Source organism: Bubalus kerabau, chromosome X, assembly GCF_029407905.1.
Source record: "Bubalus kerabau isolate K-KA32 ecotype Philippines breed swamp buffalo chromosome X, PCC_UOA_SB_1v2, whole genome shotgun sequence".
In the NCBI taxonomy this organism is placed as follows: Eukaryota; Metazoa; Chordata; class Mammalia; order Artiodactyla; family Bovidae; genus Bubalus; species Bubalus kerabau.
Window position 1 is genome coordinate 50,033,064 of NC_073647.1, and position 23,741 is coordinate 50,056,804.

Consider the following 23,741-nt stretch of genomic DNA (forward strand, 5'->3'; position numbering starts at 1 on the left):
GCCAAGACACTAAATAAACGTGATGTGGCTCTGAGGAACAGGGCGCTTGATCTGAGGTCTTGAGTCCCCCAGTCCCATCTTTAAAACTTGAATTCTGTCTGTAGTTTTTTTTCCCAAACTGCGTCGACCACTTTCCATCCCTACCTGCTGGATTTTGGTACCAGAGGAGTGTCCGAGCCCCATCCGTGTAGCGGGGCAGTACCCTCACTGGTCCTCTCTGTATTGTCTGGCACCAAGGTAGCCAGGCACCCTGGCCACCCCACTTGGCTTTTTTGGCCCTTTGTCCTGGTTGGCACTGAGGACTGATACTGCTTGCCTGCCCCTGGCTACACCACCATCTTAGCCTTGGCACCGCAACCCGACAGTGTGATTGTTTAGTTGGGGACCCTGGCCCATGTGCACAAACAGCCAGGCCAGGAGTTATTCCAGCAGCTCCCCCTGACCACAGGTGTGTCCCTCCAGTGATGCTGGTCTGTCCTAGGGGCTGTGAGCTCTCGGTCCAAGGAGCGTGGTGGTTGTCCCCTGTCCTCTAATGAGGGAGAGGAGGGAGGTGACATGACCTCCACAGAGTCAGCAGCAGCTGTCCAGTGAGCCCCTTTGGCCTGTGACCTGCATTCCGGCTGCCATTGTGGTATCTTCCAGGGGGAATCCAGTCCTAGACCAGCTCACTGCCAAGGCCACAGCTCACAGCACTTTTGAGCTGTGGGAGGTGATGGGAAGCACAATTCTGGGAGCAAAAATCTCCTGGACGGAAGAGGGTGGTTTGTGAGCCCCGCAGGGCCCAGCTTCCCGCCTCCTCCCGTGGGAGTCTCGGACACAGCGACAGCAGGTCGTTATTTCAAAAAGTCTTTTAATTGTTCAAAATAGCACAAAACGACATCGCACTATGGTAATATTGAGTCACAAGGGTTACTCTACAATAATGAATGGGCGTACTGTTTCCAGAAACAGAGAGATCAGAGGGCGCTCAGGAATTGGGCTGGGGGGGAGACAATGGGATCAGGCGGTGGGCTCCAAGGTGACTAAACGTGACGTTTTCCACAGCGAAATATACTATAATACAACAGAGGCCCCAGAGGGTGGGGGCTAGGGGCAGGGGTCTGCAGAGGCTGGGGTCTTCCCAGCCCCAGTTGCATCTCTAGGGCAGAGGAAGGGGCTTTGAAGACATCGGCTGTTCAGTTCAAATCCTTCAGTGTGACTTGCTCGCAAGTCTCACTCCTTGCTAAAAACCTTGGACATGGGGCAGAGCTGGCACTGGACTAGCCGCTCCCAGCAGAGCCGAGCCCAACTTCATAGCATCGATGGTACCGCATGACTTGTCATCCCAGGCAGCCTCAGAGGCTGGGTTCCTGTCCAATGTGCGCCATCCCTGTCCAGAGAGGGTGGCCGCGGGAAGCGGCGGCTGTGTGCGTTGGATGCTCTAAGCGCTTACGCCAGGGAGGGAGCCTGGGGGTCGTGGAGAGGGCCACGGACCCAGGACTGGGTATCGGGTCGTGCCCACGCCTTTGCACCATCGTCCTCAGGAAGTCTGACTCCGGGCTCTAGAGGACGCTCAAGCTCAAGCCTCTAAGTGTTGGAGCCATGGCCCATGAAGGGGGCAAGATTTGACCACTACCCTCCATCATCCCAGAGGCCTGGGGACAGGCAGCAGGGCACAGGGCAGGGGCCAGAAAGAAGGAAATCGCACTGGGCAGCAGACACCAGGCCCACAGGGAAAATGCCATAGTCCTGCCCTGGCTGCCCCTCACTTTTTCGTCCAGAAAGATCCCTGCCAAGGCTTCGCCAAGGAGAAAAGTTTAAAAAAAAAAAAAAAAAACAGAAAAAGATCCACATTCTGTACACAACTAATAACAACAAAAAAAGGGACAAAACCCCACACGCTAAGACTAAAATTACAATAAAACTGTTAACTTCATCCTTTTCAACTTAAAAAAAATACAACAAATGCAGCAGTTGGTGATGTGGCCCCTAACCCCGACCCCAGAGAGGTCGAAGCCGGGCTTGGTGGGAGGGCTCCTCGAGGCCCCAGGTGGGCGTCGGGAGGTTTTCACAGAACACTGCTCAGGCCACCACGGGGCTCCTTCTTCGCCCCTCGCTTTTTCTTCTCTGAACGGTAAGAGGAGGGGAGGGAGGACGGGGTGGGAAAACGAAGGCCTCTGAGAAAACGTTGTCAGCTTCCCATGGGACTGCCAAGCAGGACAGGGTTGGATAAACCAAAAGGGCAGGCGGGCGTCACGTGGCAAGAAATGCTAAGGTCACAAAAGAAAATAGAACCAGACAGATACCCGGTTCGGAGTGGGGGGGCGCCCCCCAAGCCTCTGAGACTAGAGGCAGGGAAGGGGGCCGGAGGTGCTTCTACAAGCTCCCCCCCTCAACTCCTCGGGCCTTGGCTGATCCCTGGAGCCAAGGGCAACAGCGAGAGGTGTGCAGACTTTGGAGGAGGTGAGCTTTCCATCTGCTCCGGTGCATTTAGGTCTCTCGCTTGAGGGCTCCCTGGAGGAAGGGGGGGTGCCCACTCCCTCGCTCGCTCTTTAGCATCTGCCTTCCGCTCCCTCACCGCCCCCCTCCCCACAGCCATTGTAAAATGTGCTTTCTCAAGATTCTTGCAAAAACAGAGAGAGGAAGGGGAGAGGAGGGCAGCTGCTGGCTCGTGAGGGTGGAGTGCGCGCCAGGCGGGTGGGGTGGGCGGGGCGGGCGGCGGTCCTGAAGCAGAGGGGAGGCTGGAGAAGAAGCCAGGCGCCGGGCAGCTGCCTCTCACTGACCGTCTGCCTTCGATTTCTTTGGCGCGGATTTCCTTGGAAGATGAGAGGCAAAGGTAAAAAAAGACAGGATCAGCGTGGGTCTGCATGGCGAAGCGAGTGGGACTCGGCCAGGGCTCCGGCTGCCCCCTAGGCTGGGCGGCCCCCTGCGTTTCAGGAGAAGCAGGGCCTGGCTGTCCCCACTGCTCCTTACTCTCAGGGTCCGCCTACTCCCGGCCCCAGAAGGCTCTTGGAAAGGCACCCCCTGCTTACATTTCTGGAGACGACATGGGCCGCTTGCTGGCCGGCTTGGCGCCAGAGCTGTCTTTACTGGTTTCTGAAAGCAGAGGAGGGGGAGTGGGCGGGCAGCCCCAACGCCGCCCAGCACAGTGCAGCCAGGCACCGAGTGTGCCAGCCCCTCCCATGGGCATGTGCCCCAGGGTCCCGGCCACCTGCATGCAACTCCCCAGGGCCATTCTGGACACAGCTTAGAGGCCTCTGCTGTTGTCCCCCCGACTGACAGAGCAGCCCGAAGCCTGGGCACCCACCCCCCACCTCCAGGTCCTGTTGGCCCTTCCCGTGCCCAACCCCCTCCAACAGCCCCCCAAGGAGCTTTCTGCACAGCACCAGGCGAGGTGAGGGATCCACCCACTCCAGAGGGTCAAGCTCACCAGGCCAGCAGCTGGCAAGAGCTATCCCTCTCCAGAGTGAGCCCCACACACACCCACCTTGCAACCACCTGACTTGGGTGGCTGGGCCGTAGCCCTTCTCATTGCGGGCAGCAATGCGGAAGATGATGGCGGGCTTGGTGGTGTAGTCAATGTGGGCGTTGGAGAGGCTGGAGGACTGCACGAGGCAGGAGGGGCTGGGCCCGCAGTACACCCGCATGAAGGCCAGCTGCGCCGGGGTCGAGCTCTTGGTCTCACCACCGGCCTGCGCGCTCTGGATGGCCAGGTACACTGAATACTCGATGATCTTGCCGGAGGTCACAGAGGGTGGCTCCCAGGTGAGGTGAGCACCGTCTGGACTCTGGAACAGAGGAAGCAGAGACCGAGGGGGCCGTCTTCGGCCTCTGTGACTTATTCCTCCCCTGCCCATCAGAGGACAGAGAACCTAGACTGAGTCGAAGCTTTCAGAACTGACAGTTCCTTCTTCACCCCTCTCCTAACAGAACAAACCTATTTCACAACAGAGCTCAAGGAGCTCCAAAGAGATGGCTTCGTCTACCCCCACCTGGAAGGCAGCCTGTCATAATGGCAAAATGAACCAGGACACCAAACACTTTCCTAGACCTGTTCTGTCACCTAACAAATGTCTTGTTATTTAGCCTCTTGGTGCCTCAGTCTCCCCATCAAAAAAATGGAGAGAACCACAGGCCCAGACCTCGTCAGGGAGTTTAGGCATTAGAGGATTGATTAGGTAAAGGAGCACGTTAGTCACGGCTCACGCTGTGTCAGAGACAGAGAGGACCAGAAGCTTCAGCCCAGACCCACCGGACTCTGCCTACATCTCAGGGGCCCTTCCCAAATCACCCCCGCCCAGCCCAGCAAAGAAGAAAGCCCCACAAGCACGGGCTTAGCTGAGGACAGAGGCTGATTTCACAAGACTTACTTTGCTGATTTTAATGGCACACGGGGCCCCCGGGAAGCCAGGCAGACACGTTTTAAAGGCTGAGATCTCACTGAAGGGCCCCCGGCCGCAGGCATTGATCCCGGCGACGCGGAACTTATAGGCAGTGCCTGGCTGCAGCTCCTGCTTCTTTAGCTGGTTGTAGTCGGGCACGGTGCCCGAGTCATCCTACAGGGACAGATCAGGCGAACAGGAGAGATGAGAGTGACATGGATCCCACCGACAGGGTTGCAGGAGTCAGTGGAGCACTTTTCCACCACGGGGACGGTGGGGTGGGCAAAGGGCAGCCATGGCAGCCCCATCATGACCCAGGGGGGTCAGGGCAAGGGGGGCCAGGGCTGAGCTTTGCCACTGCTTCAAAGGCTGCAAGGGGGATGGGGTGAGGAGGGGTCAGCCCTGAGATGCAGAGAGCATCCCTTAGATTCACAAATCCCTGCCCACCTGAGGGTGTTGGCTCCCAGGAATACATACATCAGTCGGGACAGCGTCTTCAGGTGGCAGGAAATAGTGTGTCACCATCACATTGGTACCCTTAATGACCCCCACGTCAAACCACTGGTTCTCCTTCTTTACAGGGGCTTTGCTAGGTGGCGGTGGCAGGTCTGGCTTCTGGCAGGCAGAGAGGGAGAAGAGATCAGGACACCCTCCGAGTCCGGATCCATTAGCCCGCTTCACCTCGTCACTCCAGACTCACCACACCCAGGGACTCAATGCCATTAGCCACTTCCGTCAGGGTGGCCGCGGCCTGCAGCTTCGCGGGGCTGGCCACAACGACCGGCTGAGGGGCCACAAATGTGTTGGACGGGGCCAGGCCTGGGAAGGAAAACAAGGTGTCAGCAGGAAAGGCCCCAGAGACCGGGCTTCTGCACAGGAGCCCCTCCCCCGGGCTACACAACCGGGCCCGTTTCTACCCCGAGGGACCTGGGACCCCACTCACAAGACTTTCTTCCCCAGTCAACTGACTTCCCCAGGGGCGCGAGGCTGCAGGCCAACCCACCCATGGCCAGGCAGGGCCCCACGTACTCTCAGTGGCCGTGGGGGGCAGCAGGCCCACGGTGCTGGGCACAGCCCCGGCCAGCTCATTGAGGCAGTTGCTCTCGATGGTCGGGTCATTGAGGCTGTCAGCGGGGGCCAGCGCTTCCGTGGGCAGGTGGTGCTGCTGCTGCTGGGCCTGTGCTTCCTGGAGCTGCTGCTGCTGGACCAGGGCAGCCAGCTCCTGCTGCGTCAGCACGATGGGGATAGTGGTCGCCTGGCCTTCCTGGCCCTCGGCCGACAAGTGGCTCAGCTCTGCCTGTGTCACCGCCGCGGCCGCCTCTGAAGTATCCATGGGCTCCCCGGTGCCTGCTCCAGGGGCAGAAGACAACGACTCAGGAGGGACGCCAGCCCCAGCTTCCCACCACCACTGCCCTCAGAGCGACGGGCAGGATCCGTAGACACCAGCTCTCAGAGCCTGTCCCCCAGACCTCTCCTCTGCCCTCCCCCTGGCAAGACCCGCCTCCTGCCTGCGTACCAAAGTCAGCCCCCATCCCGGTTAGGCCGTACTGTGCCATCCTGGTGGCAAACAAGCTCCCTTTGCTCAAGTCACCTGGAAGGAGGCACCTGAAGCGCGGTTTGTTACCCCTGAGCAGGCTGTCCCTCCCTCAGGGCTAACCCCAGCCTCAAGCGAAGACAGCCTGCTGAGCCAGCTGGCCTACGCGCAGCACCTACCCATGACAGCCTGCTGTGCGGCCTGGAGCACGGCCTGGATGGCCAGGGCCTGGGCCTCCTCTGTGGCTGCAGCCTGAGCGGCCGCTTCAGCAGCAGCAGTCACTGCCAGCTCCTCTGGGGTGAGCCCTGTCACCATGAGGGTGGTGGTGCCCGCCTGGGCCTCGGCCATCAGCTCTTGGGGGAGAGACAACTGGTCTACTTCGGACTGGGTAGGCGGCGGTGGCTGGACCACCACGGTGGCCACCACAGCCGAGCTGGCAGGCTCCTGGCCCGAAGACGGGTCCCCTGTACTGCTCAGATCCACGGCGGCCTGGAGCTCAGGGCTCTGGGAGGCTGACAGGACCTCGGCGGAGTCCCCCACCAAGGGCGCGGAGGCAGGCTGCAGGAGCTGCCGTGGTGGAAGCTGCTGGCGTGGCCCTGGAGAGGCCTGGAGCTCCTCTGGGGGCTGCAGGATGTCAACAGCAGAGAAGGGCATGTCAGAAGTTTCTGTGTTGGCTATGGTCACTGTAATCGTGGCCGGGATGGGGACTTCGGTGGTCAGAGCCCCTGGGGCAGTCTCAGTCACAGATGAGATCTTCTAGAAAGGGAGAGAAGCCCCTGTCAGAGGGGAGGAGAGGAAGACCGAAACCAGGCAGGCCTTCATCTCTCCCTGTGGGCTGGGATCTGCATTCTCAATGGGTTGCCACAACCCTGCTTGACAGACAGGAACAGTAGGTCACTGAGCAGCAGGGCGCATGGCAAAAGGCGGCGAGACCCCCGACCTGCCGGCCCATTTTAACTCATCCCCAGAGAGACCCCTTGATCTCACAAAAGGGGCACAACTCCTGCTGTGCCACGCCATAGCCAAGTGATGAGCCACAGGAACCAGCTACAACAATAAAATCACCCATAGGACACCCACCAAGGATTGGGGCCTCCTGTGCCCTGCCCTGTCAGTCAGGCGAGAAACTGCCCTTTTATGGTCTGGAAAAGGAGCCAGGAGCGGCACGTGCCTGGAGCAACAGCACCACCTGTTGTCCAGTTCAGGAACAACATGGGCCCAGGCACACCAGGTCGCAGGGACCCTCCTGGGCTCTTACCGGCACCGAAGGGCCTGGGACTGGCGTGGACTGTGTCACGGTGGTCACGGCCCGCGTCAGCGTGGAAGACACTGTTGTCGTGATGGGACTGGAACTGGCGATATTCACACTGTCGCCCTGGGTGCTCTCCACCTCTCCCTGGTCGCCGGCAGGCGGTGGGGTGTCTGGTGGGACAAGCAGAGAGTGGGGTGACAGGCCCTCCTCTAGCAGGGCTACCACCCAGCTCTGCCACCAGGAAACACGGTTGCCTGGAAGACCTGCCTGTAACGAGCAACTGGGTTCCAAAGAACTGAACTGCGGGCCTCTCGGTGAGCCCTGGGCCCGGGAGCCCGTGGGGACCCAGCTGGTTGCGTCCACCTACCTTGGTTGGAACTCATGTTGGAGGTGACAGTGGTGGCCGTGTGCGTAGTGCCTGTCTCGTGCGTCTCACAGGGCGGGTTGGAGCACACCCTTTGCGTCGGGAAAGGAGTGAGCAACGAAGCACCGGCCTGAGGGGCGACTGCGGGTGGCACTGCCACCTCCAGGCTGGACTCCAGGGTCCTGTGGGAGGGGGCGGCATCCGGGAGCAGGGCACCCAAGCTGACGGACATGGTCGTGCCAGTGGAAGCGGTCTGGTGCGTCTCACAGGGCCGGCTGGCAGGAGGCTGCTGCCCGCCCTCTGGCTGGCCTGCAGCCCCTCCTGATGTGGCCGTGGTGGGTGTGTGGGTGGTGCCCGTCTCGTGGGTCTCACACGGAGGGTTGGAGCAGACCTGGGTCACGGTGGCCGAGGGGCACAGCAGTGCCTCCAGGGCCGCGGCAGTCACAGAGGCGCTGGCTGAGCTCTCGTACACAAGTGTGGGGGCCCCCAGCAGCTCGTGGGGCTCCCCGGCACTCATGGCGGAGCGGGCCACAGTAGCCGTGTTGGTCGTGTGCGTGTGATGCACCTCCAGCTGGCGCCCCACAGACACCAGCGGGCCCAGGCCGGCAAGGGACCTTTCCTCGCCACCGGGCCTGACTTGGGCACTCAGTGGCCCCAGCTGTAAGAGAGCAGCACCGCGGCCAGCGGCCTCGAGGGCCACGCTTGGTCTGAGGAGCGGGCCGGCCAAGCACGGGGCCCCGGTGGCCATCACAGTCATGGTGGTGCTGGTCGCACTGGTCTGACGGGTTTGGCACGCGGGCTTGATGGAAACCTGAGCTCCCTCTGACGCCCCGGCAGTCACGCTGACCCGGACCACGGTGGGAATGGTGGTGGCCGCGCAGGCGAGCCGGATGTCTCGCCGCGGCCCGCCTCCGATGCCAGACATGGCAGTGGTGGCTGTACTGGTGGTGCCGGTCTCGTGGGTTTCACACGGCGGGTTGGAGCAGACACGAACAACACTGCCATTCGGCTGGCCCACCGTGGAGGTCACGAGAGCAGCAGTGGCCTCCTGTCTGTCGCAGACAAACTGCACTTGGGTGGGCTGGGGGTGCCCCCCCAGATTAGCGACGACGGTGGTGGTGGCTGTATTGGTGGTGCCCGTCTCGTGGGTTTCGCACGGCGGGTTGGAGCAAACCAGGGTCACGGTGCCAGGCTGCACATCACCCTGGCCTGAATCAGCGATGGTGACTGTGGCCGTGGGCTGTTCTGTAGTAGGGGAGGCCAGAATGGACACTGGGAGGTCGTGCACAGGCTGGGCCTCCACCCCGCTGGGGGCCGTTATCAGAGTCACCTGGGTAGGCTGGGAGACAGGCTGGGGAGAGGGCACACAGGGAGTTAGTGCTGCTGCCCATCCTCCCGTGTCTGCCCCTGCCACCTACCTGCGGTTCCCCCTGGGATCAGCGACTTGGCAGCTAAAGCAAAAACCCTGGCAAGTCTAGGACCTGCTCACCCTCACTCCAAGACACTGACTGGCTCAGGGACCAGAAAAAAGGAACCAGGAAGAGGTGGAGGAGCGGGGCCTAGGCTGGGGCAAGCCCTCGGTCGGGTGGGGGTGGGGGGAAACCTGGCTGACCCCGTGCTGTGCTAAGGCCAGCTTCACCACTTCACCAGGAATTCAGCTCAATATGCAAAAACCTAGTGCTCAAACGCTAAACACGGCTGAGATATATCGTCTCAACCCGACAGACTAGCAGGCAGTGACTAAGAATCGTGATTATGCACCTCCAGGGTAACCATCCTACGGGTTCCACATGTGGGAGGGAAACCAAGGGCCTGGCGGCACACTGCAGCTCCAACTGCCCTACCTGCATGGTTATGGTGGGTGTGGTGAGCCCAGCGGCCGCTGTCAGCGTCGTCTGCGCCGCAGACACAGTGATGGCAGTGGGGTTAATCACCTGGCTTGAGAGGGTGGCGATGGTGCCCAACGTGGTGATGGGCGTGGCCAGTGAGGCGCTGGTGCTATGGCCCCCGGCTCCGGCCAGGCTGGTGGAGACGGTGCCTGTCACCGTGCCCAGGGTCGTGACGCCTGGAGGCGGGAAAGGGCAGGGGCAGGCGGTCAGCAGCTGGTGCGGCTGTTCTCCCCAGGTGAGTGGGGCCGGGGTACACCCCGACCCTGCCCTTGCGGCCCCGCACCCCGAGGCCTCCATACCTGTGGTGCCCTTGACAACCAGTGTGGTGACAGCAGGCTTGACAGCAGAGACAGTAACAGGGGTGACCAGGCGGACGCCCCCCATAGGCACGGTGCGGAGGATGGTGCCTGGCTGGCCAGGTGCGCCCTTCAGCACCACCTGGAAAACCGGAGAAAAGGGCCCCTGTCACTTGGGGGCTGGCCAGAACAGACCCTGTGCTGCCCCTCCCAGGCTCCGGGTGGCCTGCTGCGGTCCCAGGCTGGACCCTCAGGAAGACAGGGCCAGGCACACCTCACCTGGGTCACTCCTTGCTGCCCGTGACCCGTAGCGATTTTGGGAACAGCCGTGATGATTTTGGCAGGGGCTCCAGTTCCAGAAGTCATCACCTTGGTGGTGATAATGGTGATGGGTGACTTGATGCCGGCACTGCTAGTCACGCCTAGAGGAGAGGGGGGCATCCTGGCTTCAGGAAGGGCCAGGCGACAGTGCTGGCCTCCCACCCGGGCCCGCTTCTCTTGGGCCCTCTTTTCAAATAGTTACGCCTGTTGCCCCTCAATTAAAACAAAGAAGTACAAACTACAGCCATACCCTTACTACCTCCTGACAAATCGTAAAGAAGAGGCAAGGGCAGAGCAGACGGGAAAATCTTACATAAGAGGCAAAGAGAGGGTAGAGCAGCAGAGAGGAAAATCTTAAACAAGAGGCAAAGAGAGGGCAGTGCAGAGTGAAAAACCTCAATGGAAAGATGTTGCACACTGGCTACCCCCTCACCTGCTTTCTCCCCAGCACACCGGGGAAGGCCCCTACCCGTGGCGCCCGCCTGTGTGATGATGGCTGACATGGGGATGGTCTTAATGATAGTGGTGGTGCCGGGCTTGGTGGTGCTGGGGGACACACTGCTGATGCCCAGGATGGTAGGCTTAGTCCCTGCCCCGCTGGCCTGCGTGGTTGTGATGATGGTAGTGGGCTTGCCATCTGCAGACGTCACCAGCTTCAGGATGGTCCCGGCTGGCAAGGGTCCTTTGGTCTGTAAGGGGAAAATGAATGGGGGAAGGCTGAGATGAATGGGCATCACTGCCAGGATGCAAAGTGTGGCTTTGTTGTCATCATCGAATTTTAAATGAAGTCTGGTTGCTCTACGATACTGTGTTAGCTTCAGGTGTCTAACAGAGTCAGTCAGTGATACACATATGTATCTGTCATTTTTAGAAGAACTGCAAGTTTAATGGTGAGTCTGGTCTGCCCAGGATTCATTGCCAGCCCAAACAGCTTGCACTATTCTGAAGACTGCAAGTAACAGAACCAAGCAACAGGACCTTCTGAGCCACTCAAACTCATGAGATCTTGTCTAGGCAGGGTCCTAGTCTAGGGTCCACGAGCTCACCTGGATGATCTGAGTCACTGGGCCTGTGGATGCCTGGCCTGTGACTGCCGAAGTCTGAACCGGTTTGGTCTGGACCACTGACATTACTTTGCCCAGATTGGAAATCTAAAAATGAAACGACAGCGCACCAAAATAAGTGATTCAGAGACCGGTCAAGGGCATGGCCTGGGCTGGGCGTTCCTGGTGCTGGTCACTCACTAGAGCACTGCCTCCTGGGACCGAGATGGGGCTCTTCACCAGGGTGATGGTCTTGGTAACCCCACCCACCACTGTGGTCACCACCTGGGCTTGCTGGGCCACTGTCACGGTTCCGGACTTGTGTACGGTGATGATGGGACGGGTAGATGTGTTGGCAGCAGAAGAGACGGAAGTCCCCACCTGGGCAGCTGCAGTCTTCAGCATGCGAGTGGCTGGGTTGCTCACCTGGAGATCGCAAAGAAGAGTGGTGGGTGGGTGGGGGGAAGAGCTGGCCCCTGCGCATTTGTGTATGTCTACCAAGCTCAGTTTTGTTCACCTCTCCTTTAGCGAAACAAAGGAGGTCACTGGGCCACAGGTCTGGCTACAAGGCTGCCACACCCCCATGGCTGCCAGCTTATTCCCCAACCCCCACCGAGCACCAACCACAGACCTCCATCCTCTATGGTTGGTCCAAAGGCCAGAAGCAGTGACCACTGTCTAATGATGGTGCCCAGAAGCCCTCGGCCCCAAGGCTGTGGGCTCTGAACCAGCCCCGAGGAACGCTCACCATGACTGGCGAGGAGGCCACCTTCACAGTGGCTGGGAGCGTGGTGGTGCCCGGCGTCACGGCCACAGTTTTGACGATAGTGGTGCCAGCCGGGACACTCAGGACTGTGGGTGCCGAGGAAGGAGGGATCTTCTGGGTGGCAGCAGCCGCGGCTGCCAATGCAGCCATGCCACTCATCTGTGGGCTGCTGCCAATGACCTGCAAGGGACACAAGGAGCTTGAGCCCACAGGGAGCACCAGACCTGAGGCAGCCCCAATCCCTGCTTCCTGGAGCAGCACCTCTTGGCTTTGAGGACGGCCAGGCGCTGCTCTACTGACCCCAGACCTGGACTCCCACCATCAACCAGGCCCACGTCAACCCCCAGCTGGCTAGCTTCTCCCCTCAGAAAATACATTTTTAAAATGCCCTTGAGATCAGATGGCGAGGAGACCATTCTGAGGTGTCAGCTTACTAATCCTGAAGTTAGTGATGAAAGATCGCCTCATCAGCACTCTCCAGACCTTGGATGAAAGGTGCTAGCACAGGGTGGGAGTCAAACCCCGCCAGTGCGCCACTACCAGGAACATCCCACCGCGCCCTGCCTGGCTCCTTACCGTCCCCTGGGCGCTCTGTGTAGGCACAACCATCCGCACGCCTGCAGGAAGGGAAGTCACAGTCACGGGGGCTTTCCCAGCCTGGCTGGCAGGTCGCATGGTGACCAACGGGGTTCCCGTGGTAGCCTGAGGACCAGTCACTTTCAGCACAGCCGGGACACCTGCTCAGAGAAGGAGCCGAAGTGAGCGACTTCCAGGACCTGCTTGGGCTTCAGCTCCCGCCCTTCCAGCACTGTTTGGGGACAGTCTCCGCAGGTCAGGACCAGGCCCCCGCAGCAGCACTCAGCCTCCGGTCTGCACTAATGGCCTCCAGGCGTGTGGTCTAGCAGCCCCCGCGCAGGCATGCCACCTCCGGGTGAGCCAGTTCCTGCCCTCAAGCGCCCGGCTCACCTTGAGTCCTGGCTGCGGCGGGCACGGAGATTGAGCTGCCAGGCACCGTCGGCAAGACCTGGATGGTGGTGGTGGTCGGGGGCGCGGCAGCAGCCTGGGGCAGGAGCGTGATGCCTACTTGGGTCAGCGGCTGCACGGCAGGTGCGGCTGCTGCTGGGGCAGGGCTCTTGGGAGGATTGGCAGGCACAGACGGGACTGGATTGGGTGTGGGGGAGGTGGCAGTGGCAGCCGTGGCAGGAATGTCATATTTCTGGAGCTGCAGAAGGTAACTGTCGGCTGTCGCCACGGCCCCCCAGCTCACCTCCAGAGAGTTAGTGTTGGCTCGCACCAGCTGTACCCGGGCTGGAGGTGGCGGCTTCTCTGTAAGAGAGCATCACTGGTGAGGAGGGAGAGGCAGACACTTCGGGGGTGGGTGTGGCAGCTCTCCTCCAGTTAGCCTTACCCGTTTCCAGGTACCAGAGGTCCTTGCAGCAGACCTGGTTATTCCAGGCCTTTCGGTAGCCGTCACGCCCACTCCAAATGTAAAGGCGGGTATTGATGGCTACCGCACAGTGGCCGGCACGGGCCCGGGGAATATTGTCTTCCAGCGTATCCATCAAGATGGTCTCCCAAGCCATGGTATCTGGGGAGGACAGGATGTGAAGGTCAGCAGGGGACAGAGGAACCGACAACCCTCAGGGGCTCTTTGGCCTTTTGCTGTCAGGGATGGGGAATTAAAATCAGGAAGTCATCCAAGATTACTAAAGTAAGATGAAGACAAAAACAAAAAAAATACAATTCTGCATGGCAAAAGACTGTACGAAATTAGAAACCACGAACTATAAACTGGGAAAACTACATGAAAAACACAGTCAAAGGTTCCCCTTCTTGCACATGGAGCAACACAAAAGCTTCTAGAAAGAGATGGGCAAAGAGGAACGCAAGTTACGGAAAACGTGACAGAAGATCTCAGAAAAGAAAAATACATACCCTCACTCAAGATAAGAGAAAGGCAAACTTAACCCAGAAGGTGCCTGGCAGCTTGATGTTCCTTTTGCTGCAGCCAGGGTTGAGGGTGAGCCAGGGGAGGGGACCTGGGGCTGGCCCGTGGGAAGTCAAGCACCTACTGGGCTTGGTGAAGAGTGTATGCTTTGCCGGCCCGGTGAGCACCGCTAGGGACATCTGCATGTCCGGTAATATCCCCCTGCCGGCAAGGCTACCTCTAGGTTGTCCCCCTTCGGATACACCTGCACGTGGCGAGAACGGTGCAAGGATACTCACGGAGCAGCGTCGGTGCAAGTTTTGACACCACGAGCGCAATTCAAAAGAATGAGCCACTCGCCCTGCGGGGATGGGATGGTCTCCGGGACAGAGGAAACACAAGGGCCAGGCACTGCACTGCGTAGAGCAGGCCGCCATCCTGTGTGCTCCGTTTTTAAGGAACCTATAGGCAACGCTCGCATTTATAGCACGGTCCCTGCAGCGTGGGTGAGAAACCACCAACAGGAGACGAGAGGGAGGCACTGCATGGTTACACCAGTGAGGAAGAGCCTATTCAAAACACGCCAAGGAGCGTCCCTCAGGGCGCTTGGACCAATGGCTACGCCTCGCGGAGTTCTAGTGGCACAGCCTAGAAGCAGCTCGGCCCCCTGCGCCCCCAACACAGCCCGCAGGCCGAGGTGGGCCGGCCTCCCGCAGCCCTCTGCAGGCCGCGCTGAGCCCGAGGAGGCCATACCCAGGTTGAGACAAGCCAGAGTGTTGGTACACTTCCACTCCTTCTCGTGTGTGGCCACTTTGACGTCATCCATGACGAGAGGCACCCAGCCACCAAACACGTACATTCTGGGACGAGGGAGGGAAGAGTAGGAGACGATTGTGGACGAGGTGCCAAGCTTGAGGCCACCTCTTCCATCCAGAACGTCCTGAACACACTGGGTCCTCTAGTTCTCCCCGGGACGCACGAAGCTCTGAATGTGGCCCTCTCTGCCTTGGTGGCTCAGCCCTCACAAGAACTGTGTCACCTCCAGTGCACAGAGCTTCAGTGTAGCTCACCCAAAGCTCCACTCTGTCCCCATCAGCCTTACATTCACTTTGGGACCTTGGCATTGACAAAGACACTCAGCTGCTGCTGCAGAGGATCTAGAACAATCTGTGTCCCTCTACCCTCTTTTTTTTTTGGTCCCCCAGGGTCATAAGGGGAAGACAAGGCTGCTTGCTGAACGCCAGCCCAGCCAAAGAGAGGTCTCCTCAGGCCTCAGGGATTGCTGGAACGAAACTGTGAGCCCATGGGGGTCGGAGATGGGGGCTACAAAGAGAAAAAAGCCACGGCTGGCTACTCACTTGTTTCCTATGGTCGTGGCCGAGTGGAGACTTCGAGGAAGAGGTGCCACCCCGCTGAGGCTGGGCTTATTCCATGTCAAAGTCTCTGTGCGGAGCAGTGGGAAGAGAAGGTTATTCACACCGGGTGGGACACATGCCCTCTGACCCAGAGGCTGTGTCCCAGATGTGGGGAAGGCTCTGGAAAGCAGGTATCAACACAGCACAAGAACTGCACGCCTGGCCTCCCAACAGGCCTTGAGAGCCCCCCTGATCACCAGGCTCTGGCACTTCCCAAGCGGTCTTTCCCGAGCACCTGCTATGAACTGGGGCTGGGGCTGGGGGTGGGGGTAGGAGCCGTTGCCATACCCTCCAGACGCGCCACAGCACCTCCCACTCCTCAAGAGGCACTCACCCACGGTCAGCTCCGTCATCTACAGACCCAGGGCTACTAGGAATTCTGCGCCCAATCCGCTCTCTGGAACGTTGATGCAACGCTACAGGACCCCTAACCCTCTATAGTTGTACAGTCGGCCACCTTCTCCAGGTGGAAAGCCTGAACTCCTTTCAGCCTAAACTCCTGATTCCTTGCCTGTCAACCTTCCCAAATAGCCCCCAGGGTTCTCACCGCGTCTGGGCAACCCCTCTTGACTGGGATAGACCAAGGGGCCCTGCTCCTGGCACACCGTGACTACTGATGAGTTGACAGGGACTTGTGCTACCTTACCCACACAACGTCATTCTAGAAAGGCCATTCCTTCTCCCCTCACTCTATTGCAAGCTAACAGATAGACTTGGCCAACAGAGCCTTGCTCTTTCTTAAACACTGCAAGCTCAGGGCAAAGAGGACAGCCCCAGATAGGTCCTATCCTGACCCAGTCACAAATAGGCTGCTAGGCGGGATACGCCCCCTCTGTGAGAGCCCCACCACAACACCCCACGCCAGCTGCCCAGCAGACCAGCTGCACACCTAGACCACAGGAGCAGCCAAACCCACGTCATACCGATATCCAAGGTCCAGAGGTCCCCCAGCCTGCAGCCACTCATCCCTCCATAGATCACCAGTTTGGACTTCTTGTTGTCTTTCTCAGTGTAGACCACTGCAGTGTGAGACTCTCGGGGTGGGGGCAGGACACCGTAAGTGATGGGAATGTCCCAGGCTACCACTCCAGAGCCCGGCCGCAGTTCCAGGATGTATAAATCATTCAGGTACCTGGGAAAAAAAAGGTCAGGTTAAGGCAGGCCACCCGCTTTGACAGGGGAATGGCAGACTCCTGGGGAGACAAAGCAGGGCTAAGGCTACACGAACTCCAAATCCTTCTACCTCTGTCCTCACCCCTAAGGAGGGGTGCGAATGGAAGGGGAGCAGCAGGATGGGGTGGGCTCAGCTGCCCTGCACAAAGCTGGACATGACATGAGGACCTCCGAGGTGAAAAGGGAGCACCAGCTCGGGACTACCTGCAGATTCTAGAAAGGCCCTTGGAAAATACCCATCATGAAGCCTGCAAGCACCGAGAAGGACCAGCTCAAAACTGGGTCTGAGGAGCAGGAACCAGCACAAGGCAAGGTTGGAAGAACCAACCCTCCTCCCACGAGGCCTTCTGGGGGTCAAGACACCTCAGCACTGGAAAGCTCTTTAGAGGGCGTCTAGGGTCACCCTCCTGTTTCACAAACGAAAGGGACCTGGTTCGGCAAAATTGACTGCTGTGTGGGCGAGCACCCCGGCCTTCATGGGATTCCACACGAACAGGACAAAGCCTCACCTCGGAATGTTATTCTTGGGGTCCTCGCTATCATTGGCCAGACCCCCAAACAGGTAACACTTGTTGCCCACAAGGGAGAAGCTGTGCCCAAGCCGAGGACACGGAGGTGGCCCATTTTTGGGCGTCTTTGCTTTCAGTCTCTTCCATTCCCACCGGCTTGCCTGCAAAATCAAGGCTTAGTGATTAACTCAAGGGTGAGCTGGGTTGTTTGCCACATACGGAGGGGCTGCTGGGGGTGGGAGGGGGCACCTGACTGGAGTAAGAAGGTCTGGGTGGCGCAGGGCCTGCCCTGACTCTGACAAGCAGGACACTACCTGGAGCTCGTAGAGGTCGTTGCTGTACTTCCCGTATTCCACCATCCCTCCGAACACGAGCAGGCGTGTCCCATCGCACACGAAGCCATAGGCTGCACACCCAGGAGGGATGTCCCCTCTCACAGCTGGGATGAACCACTGGTTGGTCGCTGGAGGACAAAAGTTAGCAGAAGTCAGAACATCCTGGGAGCCACCAGAACCAAAACCACTACCCCTCTGCCTCCCTAAACCCACCAGCCTTCAAAATACAGTCCAAGAAAGGACAGGCTAAAACAGCGCCTCTTTACCCAAGGATGTGGGACTTTTTCCTTTGAGCATCCAACTGCCGACCCTCTAAGCCATCTTCCAAACCCTTTGGCCTCAGAGACCACCCCAAAGTCACCCTGCTTCTTATCACGGTCATCTTAATAAGCAGGAAGTCACTGATAAGAGAATCCGTCAGCTTCTGGGGATGGGGCCACCTCCTGCCACTCTATGGGGACTTGGAGAGAAACATCTAATACCCAAGCTACCCTCCTAGAGGCCCACAGCTGGCTGCACATCTCAGTGGCTGAAAGAGCAAATGCTGCAGGCCAGGGGCAGCAATCCGAGTACATGCCGAGGAAAGCCGTGGGGGCACGCTCGAGCTCTGCTGTGGTTTCCCCGGCGACGGTCCACAGCTCCCTCCTCCAGAACACAGGCAGAGGCGGTGGTGGGCAGCCTCCCAGCCCTGGAAGCTGCCTCAAGTCTGCCGCCTCGAGCCAGGGTGGAGCTCCCCAACTGCCCCTGCTCCGCCTGGTATCCCTGTTCCTCCCAGGCAACCAGTCCCTTGCCTGCCTTGCCGGGGCTTCCTGGCAAAGTCACGGGGAAAACGCTGCCCTCTTTGGAGGGACTCCTCCTGTCCTGTGTTATTTGAAGGGCTATCCCCTGAAACACACGTTGCACTCTCACCAGACACTTCAAACCAGCAGCCAGCTGCAAACCTGACTCCACGCCCCTCCATCAGTTTTGGTCAAACACGGGCGAGCAAATCAGGACTAAGGAGACGGTGGACAGGGCAGGGACCTGAGCGCCAATGGAGCCCCTCCCAGGGCGTGACAGGGGCCTGTCCCTACCACCCTCTCCATGCTGGGTAACCGGACTCCCATGGCATCACCCTCAAGGGCCACCCTCAAGGGGGGAGAGGCCTTCCCCCGCACCCCAAAGCACATTCCACCTCCTGGCACAAAGGTACCCTGGCTGGCCACTTCCCAGGTGGACACATCCTTGGAACGGGCTGTGGGTCCCACCCTCGGTTCAGGGGAGTCACTGGGCCTTGGGGACGCCCAGCACTCCCCTCCGTCTCCCCTGCCTGCAGCATGCACCCTGGCTCCAGAGTCCGGAGGTCTGCCTTATCATTTCTCAAGGCGCAAAAACAAACCGAGAAGAGCAGCAGCTTTCCAGGCTTGAGCCCTCAGCCCTACACAAACTGGAGGGAGATGGCTCACGCAGTGCCCGAAGGAGCTACATCCAAGTTCCCAGGATAAATGCTGACACAGACCTCTGAATCTCCTTCCATGGGAAAGAAAAGAAAGTGAAGTCGCTCCGTCGCATCTGACTCTTTGTGACCCCATGGACTATAGCCTACCAGGCTCCTCTGTCCATGGGATTTTCCAGGCAAGGGTACTGGAGTAGGTTGCCATTTCCTTCTCCGGGGGAATCTTCCCAACCCAGGGATTGAACCCGGGTCTCCCGCATAGCAGGCAGATGCTTGACCATCTGAGCCACCAAACTTAAAAAAACTGGACACAGGAACAGAGGCCAAAAAGGGAAGTAACTGACCAGAGGTCACAGGGTCAGACAGACACACGAGATGAGAACCCTGTCCCTGAGTAAAAGGGACCACCAGGTGCCTCCCTGAGGGCCGGGGAGGACGCTACATGGGAAAAGGACGGGCCCACAGGTGTCGGGTCACCTGCCACCTGATTCAGGGACTGGGCGAGAGGGACTGGTGACGTCCCAAGAGCTCATTGTGCAGCACCCAGGAGGGGCTGACCTCGATCTAGAACACTCCAGGCAGGAGAATGCTGTCAGGCAGCACAGGTTCCGGGCCAAAGCCTGGTTCTGCCCTGAGATGGCAGCTGTCCCCTAATCCTATCACCCCTCATTCACTTATCTAGGGGGGTGGGTGGTGCACGACCCCTGCAGGTCCCTCCTCCCCGCTCATTTCTGGCTTGTCGCCACTCTCGGCTGGGAGGGGGGCTAGGAAGAGACGCCTGTACCCCGGAAGAGGTGGCTCAGCGCCCCCCACCCTACCGCCCCGCTTCCTGCATGGTGGAGGCAGTAGCAGGTGCTAGGAGGCACGGAGAGGGGGAGATGATTCTCAGAAGAGGTGATGCGGGACCCAGGGCCTTGAAGGCTGAACAGGACTTCCCAACAAGTGAAACCGGCGGGGCCGGGCAGGAAGTGCCTGTGAGAACGCGAAAGGCCCGGAACAGAGGGTGAACAGGTTGGAGATAAGCTCAACTTAGTAACCAATTAGCTCCAGGGAGAGCACGCCCGGGAGGTGTCCCCAAAGCGGGGGGCCTGCGCCTGATAACCAAACCGAAGGCTGAGACAGCCAACAGAGTGATCCTGGACCCAGCACGTCCCACCTGAGACCCCAGGGTATGTGTGTATGAAAAGAAGGAAGTTTCACTAGCCATTTTCCAAGGCTCCTTCCAGCGTCATCAGCTGGGGACGCTGGAGAACCACTGAGGCAAACCTGCCTCGACCGCTGCTTCGCCCAGCAGCCACAGCCTCTGCACACCAGGGCGCACCCCACCGTGTCAGGGCCAGGGCCCCTGGGTGATCCACTTTGGTGTTGCCAGAAACTTCCCTGAGGTCGAGGATGGGTCTCCCAAAAGCTGGGGAAGTGTTCCACGGCCACGGGGGAGGAAGGACACACACTTCCTCATGCACCCCCTTCCAGTTCAGTGCACACCTGCCACTCCCAGCCCCGTCACCCCCGATCTCTGAGCTGCCTGAGATGGCAAAGCAGGCACGTGCCCCCTAGGGTCTTTTGTCTTAGCAACGGGGAACTCTCTCTGAACAATGAGTTTCTAAGCATTCCTCTTACAGAAGGAGAAGCTAGAGAATATGCTCTGACCTCATTTAAGACACAAGGTAAGCAGGCGGCCAGCTGTCAAGGCGGCACTAAAGATGCCCTAAGAAGGATGCTGGGCATCTGTGCCCCGGCTGGTGGGAGAGAGGCCACACCAAGCCCGGCTCTCTGAGAACAGCAGAAGCTCGAGGCTCCGTCAAACAGGAAACACTAACATGCGGTGAGGACCGGGGAGCCACGTCCACTAGCGGCGAGAAGTCGCCGAGGGAGTTCTTGGGGCACTTTCCAAACTGGTACCCTGGAGGAATCCAGGGCTGAGGCCCTTTGGAAGGCTGGCTCCCACTACTACACAACGTACCCTTCCAGAAGGGGAACAAGTGAATGCCGAAATGGTCAACTCAGTTTAATACACGCATGTCGACACAGAGGCCCCAGGAAGCAGTGGCTTTTGGAGCTGATGGTAATTAGGCCCCTGGCCTACTTTCTAAAATTGGCATTCCCTGCCAAGAAACCTGCTCCAGGCCTTACAAGAAGAAAGGTGGTCCAAGGGGTTGAGGAGGCTCTGATGAGCGCCCTGGCTTCTCTAAAAACAGCCCTGCCCCTCAGCCTTCCCTTACTGGGCTAATCGCTGCTGCTGCAGCTGTCCAATCTGGCACCGAGCTCCAGCAGCCAGCCCAGCCTCCCCAGAGGCAACAGGTGCTCCGACCCAGAATGTGAAGGGTCACCGGCAACCCACCAGCCTCGGAAAGTCAACTTTGTAGGGTCAACCACTTTTAAGATGCGAGCATATTGAACTCTGTGCCTCGGGGGAGGCGCGGGCCGGGAGCACTCAACTGAGATAAAGCTCAGCTCCAACCCTCAGCGCACGGACCAACAGCCTAGCTCGGAGCAAACTTGGAGCTGGGGGCGGCGGCAGCGGGGGTGGGGTGGGGTGGGGAACTCGGGGTGCCCAGACCCAAGGACCCAGGCCCGCCAGAACCCTGGGACAGGACAGCTCAGGAGCCAAAGGCGTTTGGCAGATGAGCTGGCGTGGGGGGAAAGGGTTAGAAGCCAGCCCCTGGCCGTGGCTGATCCCAAAGCGACCTGGAACTGCGGAGGAGAGCTTCCTAAAAGCACACTATGAGCCGGGAGGGGGTTTGCAGCAGCCCCACCTCCGCCTCTCAGGCTCTGGAACAGAACGTGCCCAGGCCCATTGCCCCCAGTGAGAACGCTCAGTCCCTCTCCCCAGGCCAGCCTCCATTCAACAGGCAGCTGGGGCCCACGAAGGCACCAGGTGTACCAACTGGCCACCATGGGGGAGGGAGCCGCAGGAGGATGCCGCGAAGCTCTAGAGAGTGAACAGGGGTACCAGACAACAAGCCCAAGGCGACTGCACCTCACCCCTCCCAATGAACCCAGCCTCGGGTTTAGGGGCAGCCTGGCAATGGGCAGGGTAACCTCCTCCGTCCACTGTGGGATGACCGCAACTAATCCCTCTCTCTTCCAGCCAAAGGCCCCAGATCCAGACCACGGGCCACGGAAAGGGAAACACTGCAGGATTCGACACTGCAAGTGGGGAACGGCAGCGTAGTCGGATTTGTGGGGCCCCAGGACGACAGTTCCCCAGCGTGGCACACCGCCCGCCTGCCCACCCCGGCCCTGGGTCAGGATTGACGCCGGTCAACTCTGCCCCTTTTCTCGAGACGGCCACCTCATCCGTCATCTAAAAGTTGTCACTGCTCCCCAAAGCGCACCAGAGATGAGGAAGAGCCTAGCAGGCATGGGGGGGGGGGGGGGGGGGACTCTGCGCCAAAGGGACGCATCTGCCCGCCTAGTTGGCGGGGGTAACGGTGTCTTATCTGAAGTCACCACCGCGGGCGCCGCCCCCGCTCCTTCACCAGCCGGCCTAGAGGGTTCCTCTCCAATACTGAAAGGCACCCCCTTCGAAGGCAGGAGAAGCAGGGGTGTCAGGATGGGGACAAGAGCAGGGCAGAACAGACAAGCCATGCAGAGCAAAGGGTCTCGGAAGGGAGTCCCGTGCGGCTGGAGGAGGGAATGGGAGGAGGGCGGAAGAGGGCAGCCGGGGAAGGGAGGAGAGGAAGGAGGGAGAGAACGGGAGGAAGGAAGGAGGAGGGAGGAGATGAAGGGAGGTAAAGATCCGAGGACCCAGCGGGCTTTGCACTCACCCGTGTTGTACACGTGCAGCTCGTCCACTATCCCCTCGTTGCCGCCGCCAAACACCACGATGAGCTCCTTGATGGCCACGGCGCGGTGGCCGTGGCGGGGCCGGGGCACTGGACCCGACCAGCCCACCACTCGCTTCCAGCGGGGCTGCAAGAGCACCGCTGGCGAGTTGGCGGGTGACACGGCCGAAGCCATAGTTCCGGGAAAGGGCGCGGTGGAGACGAGTCGCCAAGTGGGAAGAGAGCCCCCCAATTCCACTCACACACACCCCTTTTCGTCTAAGGTGGCTCTCACTGAGAAACTGTTCCTCACACAGCGGTGGACGGCTCCATGGAGGCCGCCATCTTAACTATTTTCTCCTTCCCTTCTCCTCTTCCCCTTCTCCTCGCTTACCGCGTCTTGTCAAGAGCCTCTTGAAACTGTCAAGCGCCTGGACCCGAGAAGCTGGAGGCCGTCGAGTCCCGCCGCCCTGACTACTTGCCTGGGAGCTCCCACTTACAAGCTCGAGCGGGAGGCCCTGGGAGCCGCCATCTTGAGCCGCCTCTCTCTCCTCCCTTCCTCAGTCGTAGCCCTCCCCTGCCGGAAATGGCGGAGCCCCGGCCCGGTTCCCACACCCCCCGAGTCCCCTGCACTGGCCGGCTTCCGGGGCGGGTGGAAAGGAGCCACAAGCGCAGCGGTTGTCTCAGCCCCGCCGGCGCTCAGACCACAATTGTGGGAGCCGCCATCTTGAGACCGTCCCGCTTCCCCGCCCAGCGCTTAGTGTAGAGGCCGCTCCCTTAACAGCCTCGACACTCGTAAGGAATAGAGGCGCGCCAGAGGCCAGTGAAACTAGCTTGAGTTCTTGAGGGCTGCTCAGAGACTTGCCCGTATGGCTCGTGAGGTCTCGAGCGTCTACCCTTAGTCCGCCTCTACTGCTCAGGCTGCGCCTGCCGCCCTGGGAGCCGCCATCTTGAGACTAGCTCCCCCTTCCCCCCTATTCTCTTCCTCCCGGGTCAGTTCTTCCACTGCAAACCAAACGCAAGGCAGCGTCCGATCCTCGCTTTCCTCTTTATGACTCCTTTCCACAGGAGCCGCTTCAAAAAGGCAGAGTTAGGCCCCGAAGTGGCAACTGTACGGCAGGAGGAGCGGTAACGGCAGGGCGCTCATGCCTCCTCCCTGGGAGCCGCCATCTTGTGTGAAGAAGTAACAACTAAACATGGCGGCAGCGGTGGTCGGGCGAGGGGGCGGAGTCGGGCGACGTCACTGTTTCTCACCCCCCCCCCCACCCCGCCCTCGCAGGCTTCTCCTCCCGGCCGAGGCCCGTTAAAGGAACTCCGCGCTGCTTCGCGGCAAGGGACCGGGGCCGCTGCACGC

At 59.8% G+C, this 23,741-nt stretch overlaps 1 protein-coding gene across 7 annotated transcripts; it reads right to left on the reverse strand.

Moving 5' to 3' along the window:
• Nucleotides 1–833: 833 nt before the first annotated feature.
• On the reverse strand, nucleotides 834–23,720 carry HCFC1 (host cell factor C1). Of its 7 annotated transcripts, none has more exons than XM_055562954.1 (26): nucleotides 22,782–23,720; nucleotides 17,165–17,313; nucleotides 16,851–17,011; nucleotides 16,092–16,300; nucleotides 15,112–15,196; nucleotides 14,507–14,613; nucleotides 13,235–13,414; nucleotides 12,793–13,152; nucleotides 12,403–12,563; nucleotides 11,809–12,006; nucleotides 11,262–11,486; nucleotides 11,064–11,168; nucleotides 10,451–10,706; nucleotides 9,976–10,118; nucleotides 9,700–9,838; nucleotides 9,356–9,576; nucleotides 7,515–8,862; nucleotides 7,154–7,317; nucleotides 6,075–6,519; nucleotides 5,391–5,711; nucleotides 5,062–5,180; nucleotides 4,839–4,976; nucleotides 4,350–4,535; nucleotides 3,467–3,767; nucleotides 3,012–3,075; nucleotides 834–2,794 (listed from the first exon to the last, which is right to left on the reverse strand). In XM_055562954.1, exons 2-26 carry the CDS (start codon nucleotides 17,207–17,209, stop codon nucleotides 2,755–2,757), a joined length of 5,721 nt encoding a protein of 1,906 aa, XP_055418929.1. In that variant the 5' UTR covers nucleotides 17,210–17,313; nucleotides 22,782–23,720; the 3' UTR covers nucleotides 834–2,754. The 7 variants fall into 7 exon arrangements, with proteins under 7 accessions (XP_055418929.1, XP_055418928.1, XP_055418923.1 ...); XM_055562953.1 differs by having other exon boundaries at nucleotides 5,391–5,708; nucleotides 10,487–10,706; nucleotides 22,391–23,720; XM_055562948.1 differs by having other exon boundaries at nucleotides 6,075–6,651; nucleotides 10,487–10,706; nucleotides 22,391–23,720.
• Nucleotides 23,721–23,741: the final 21 nt, after the last annotated feature.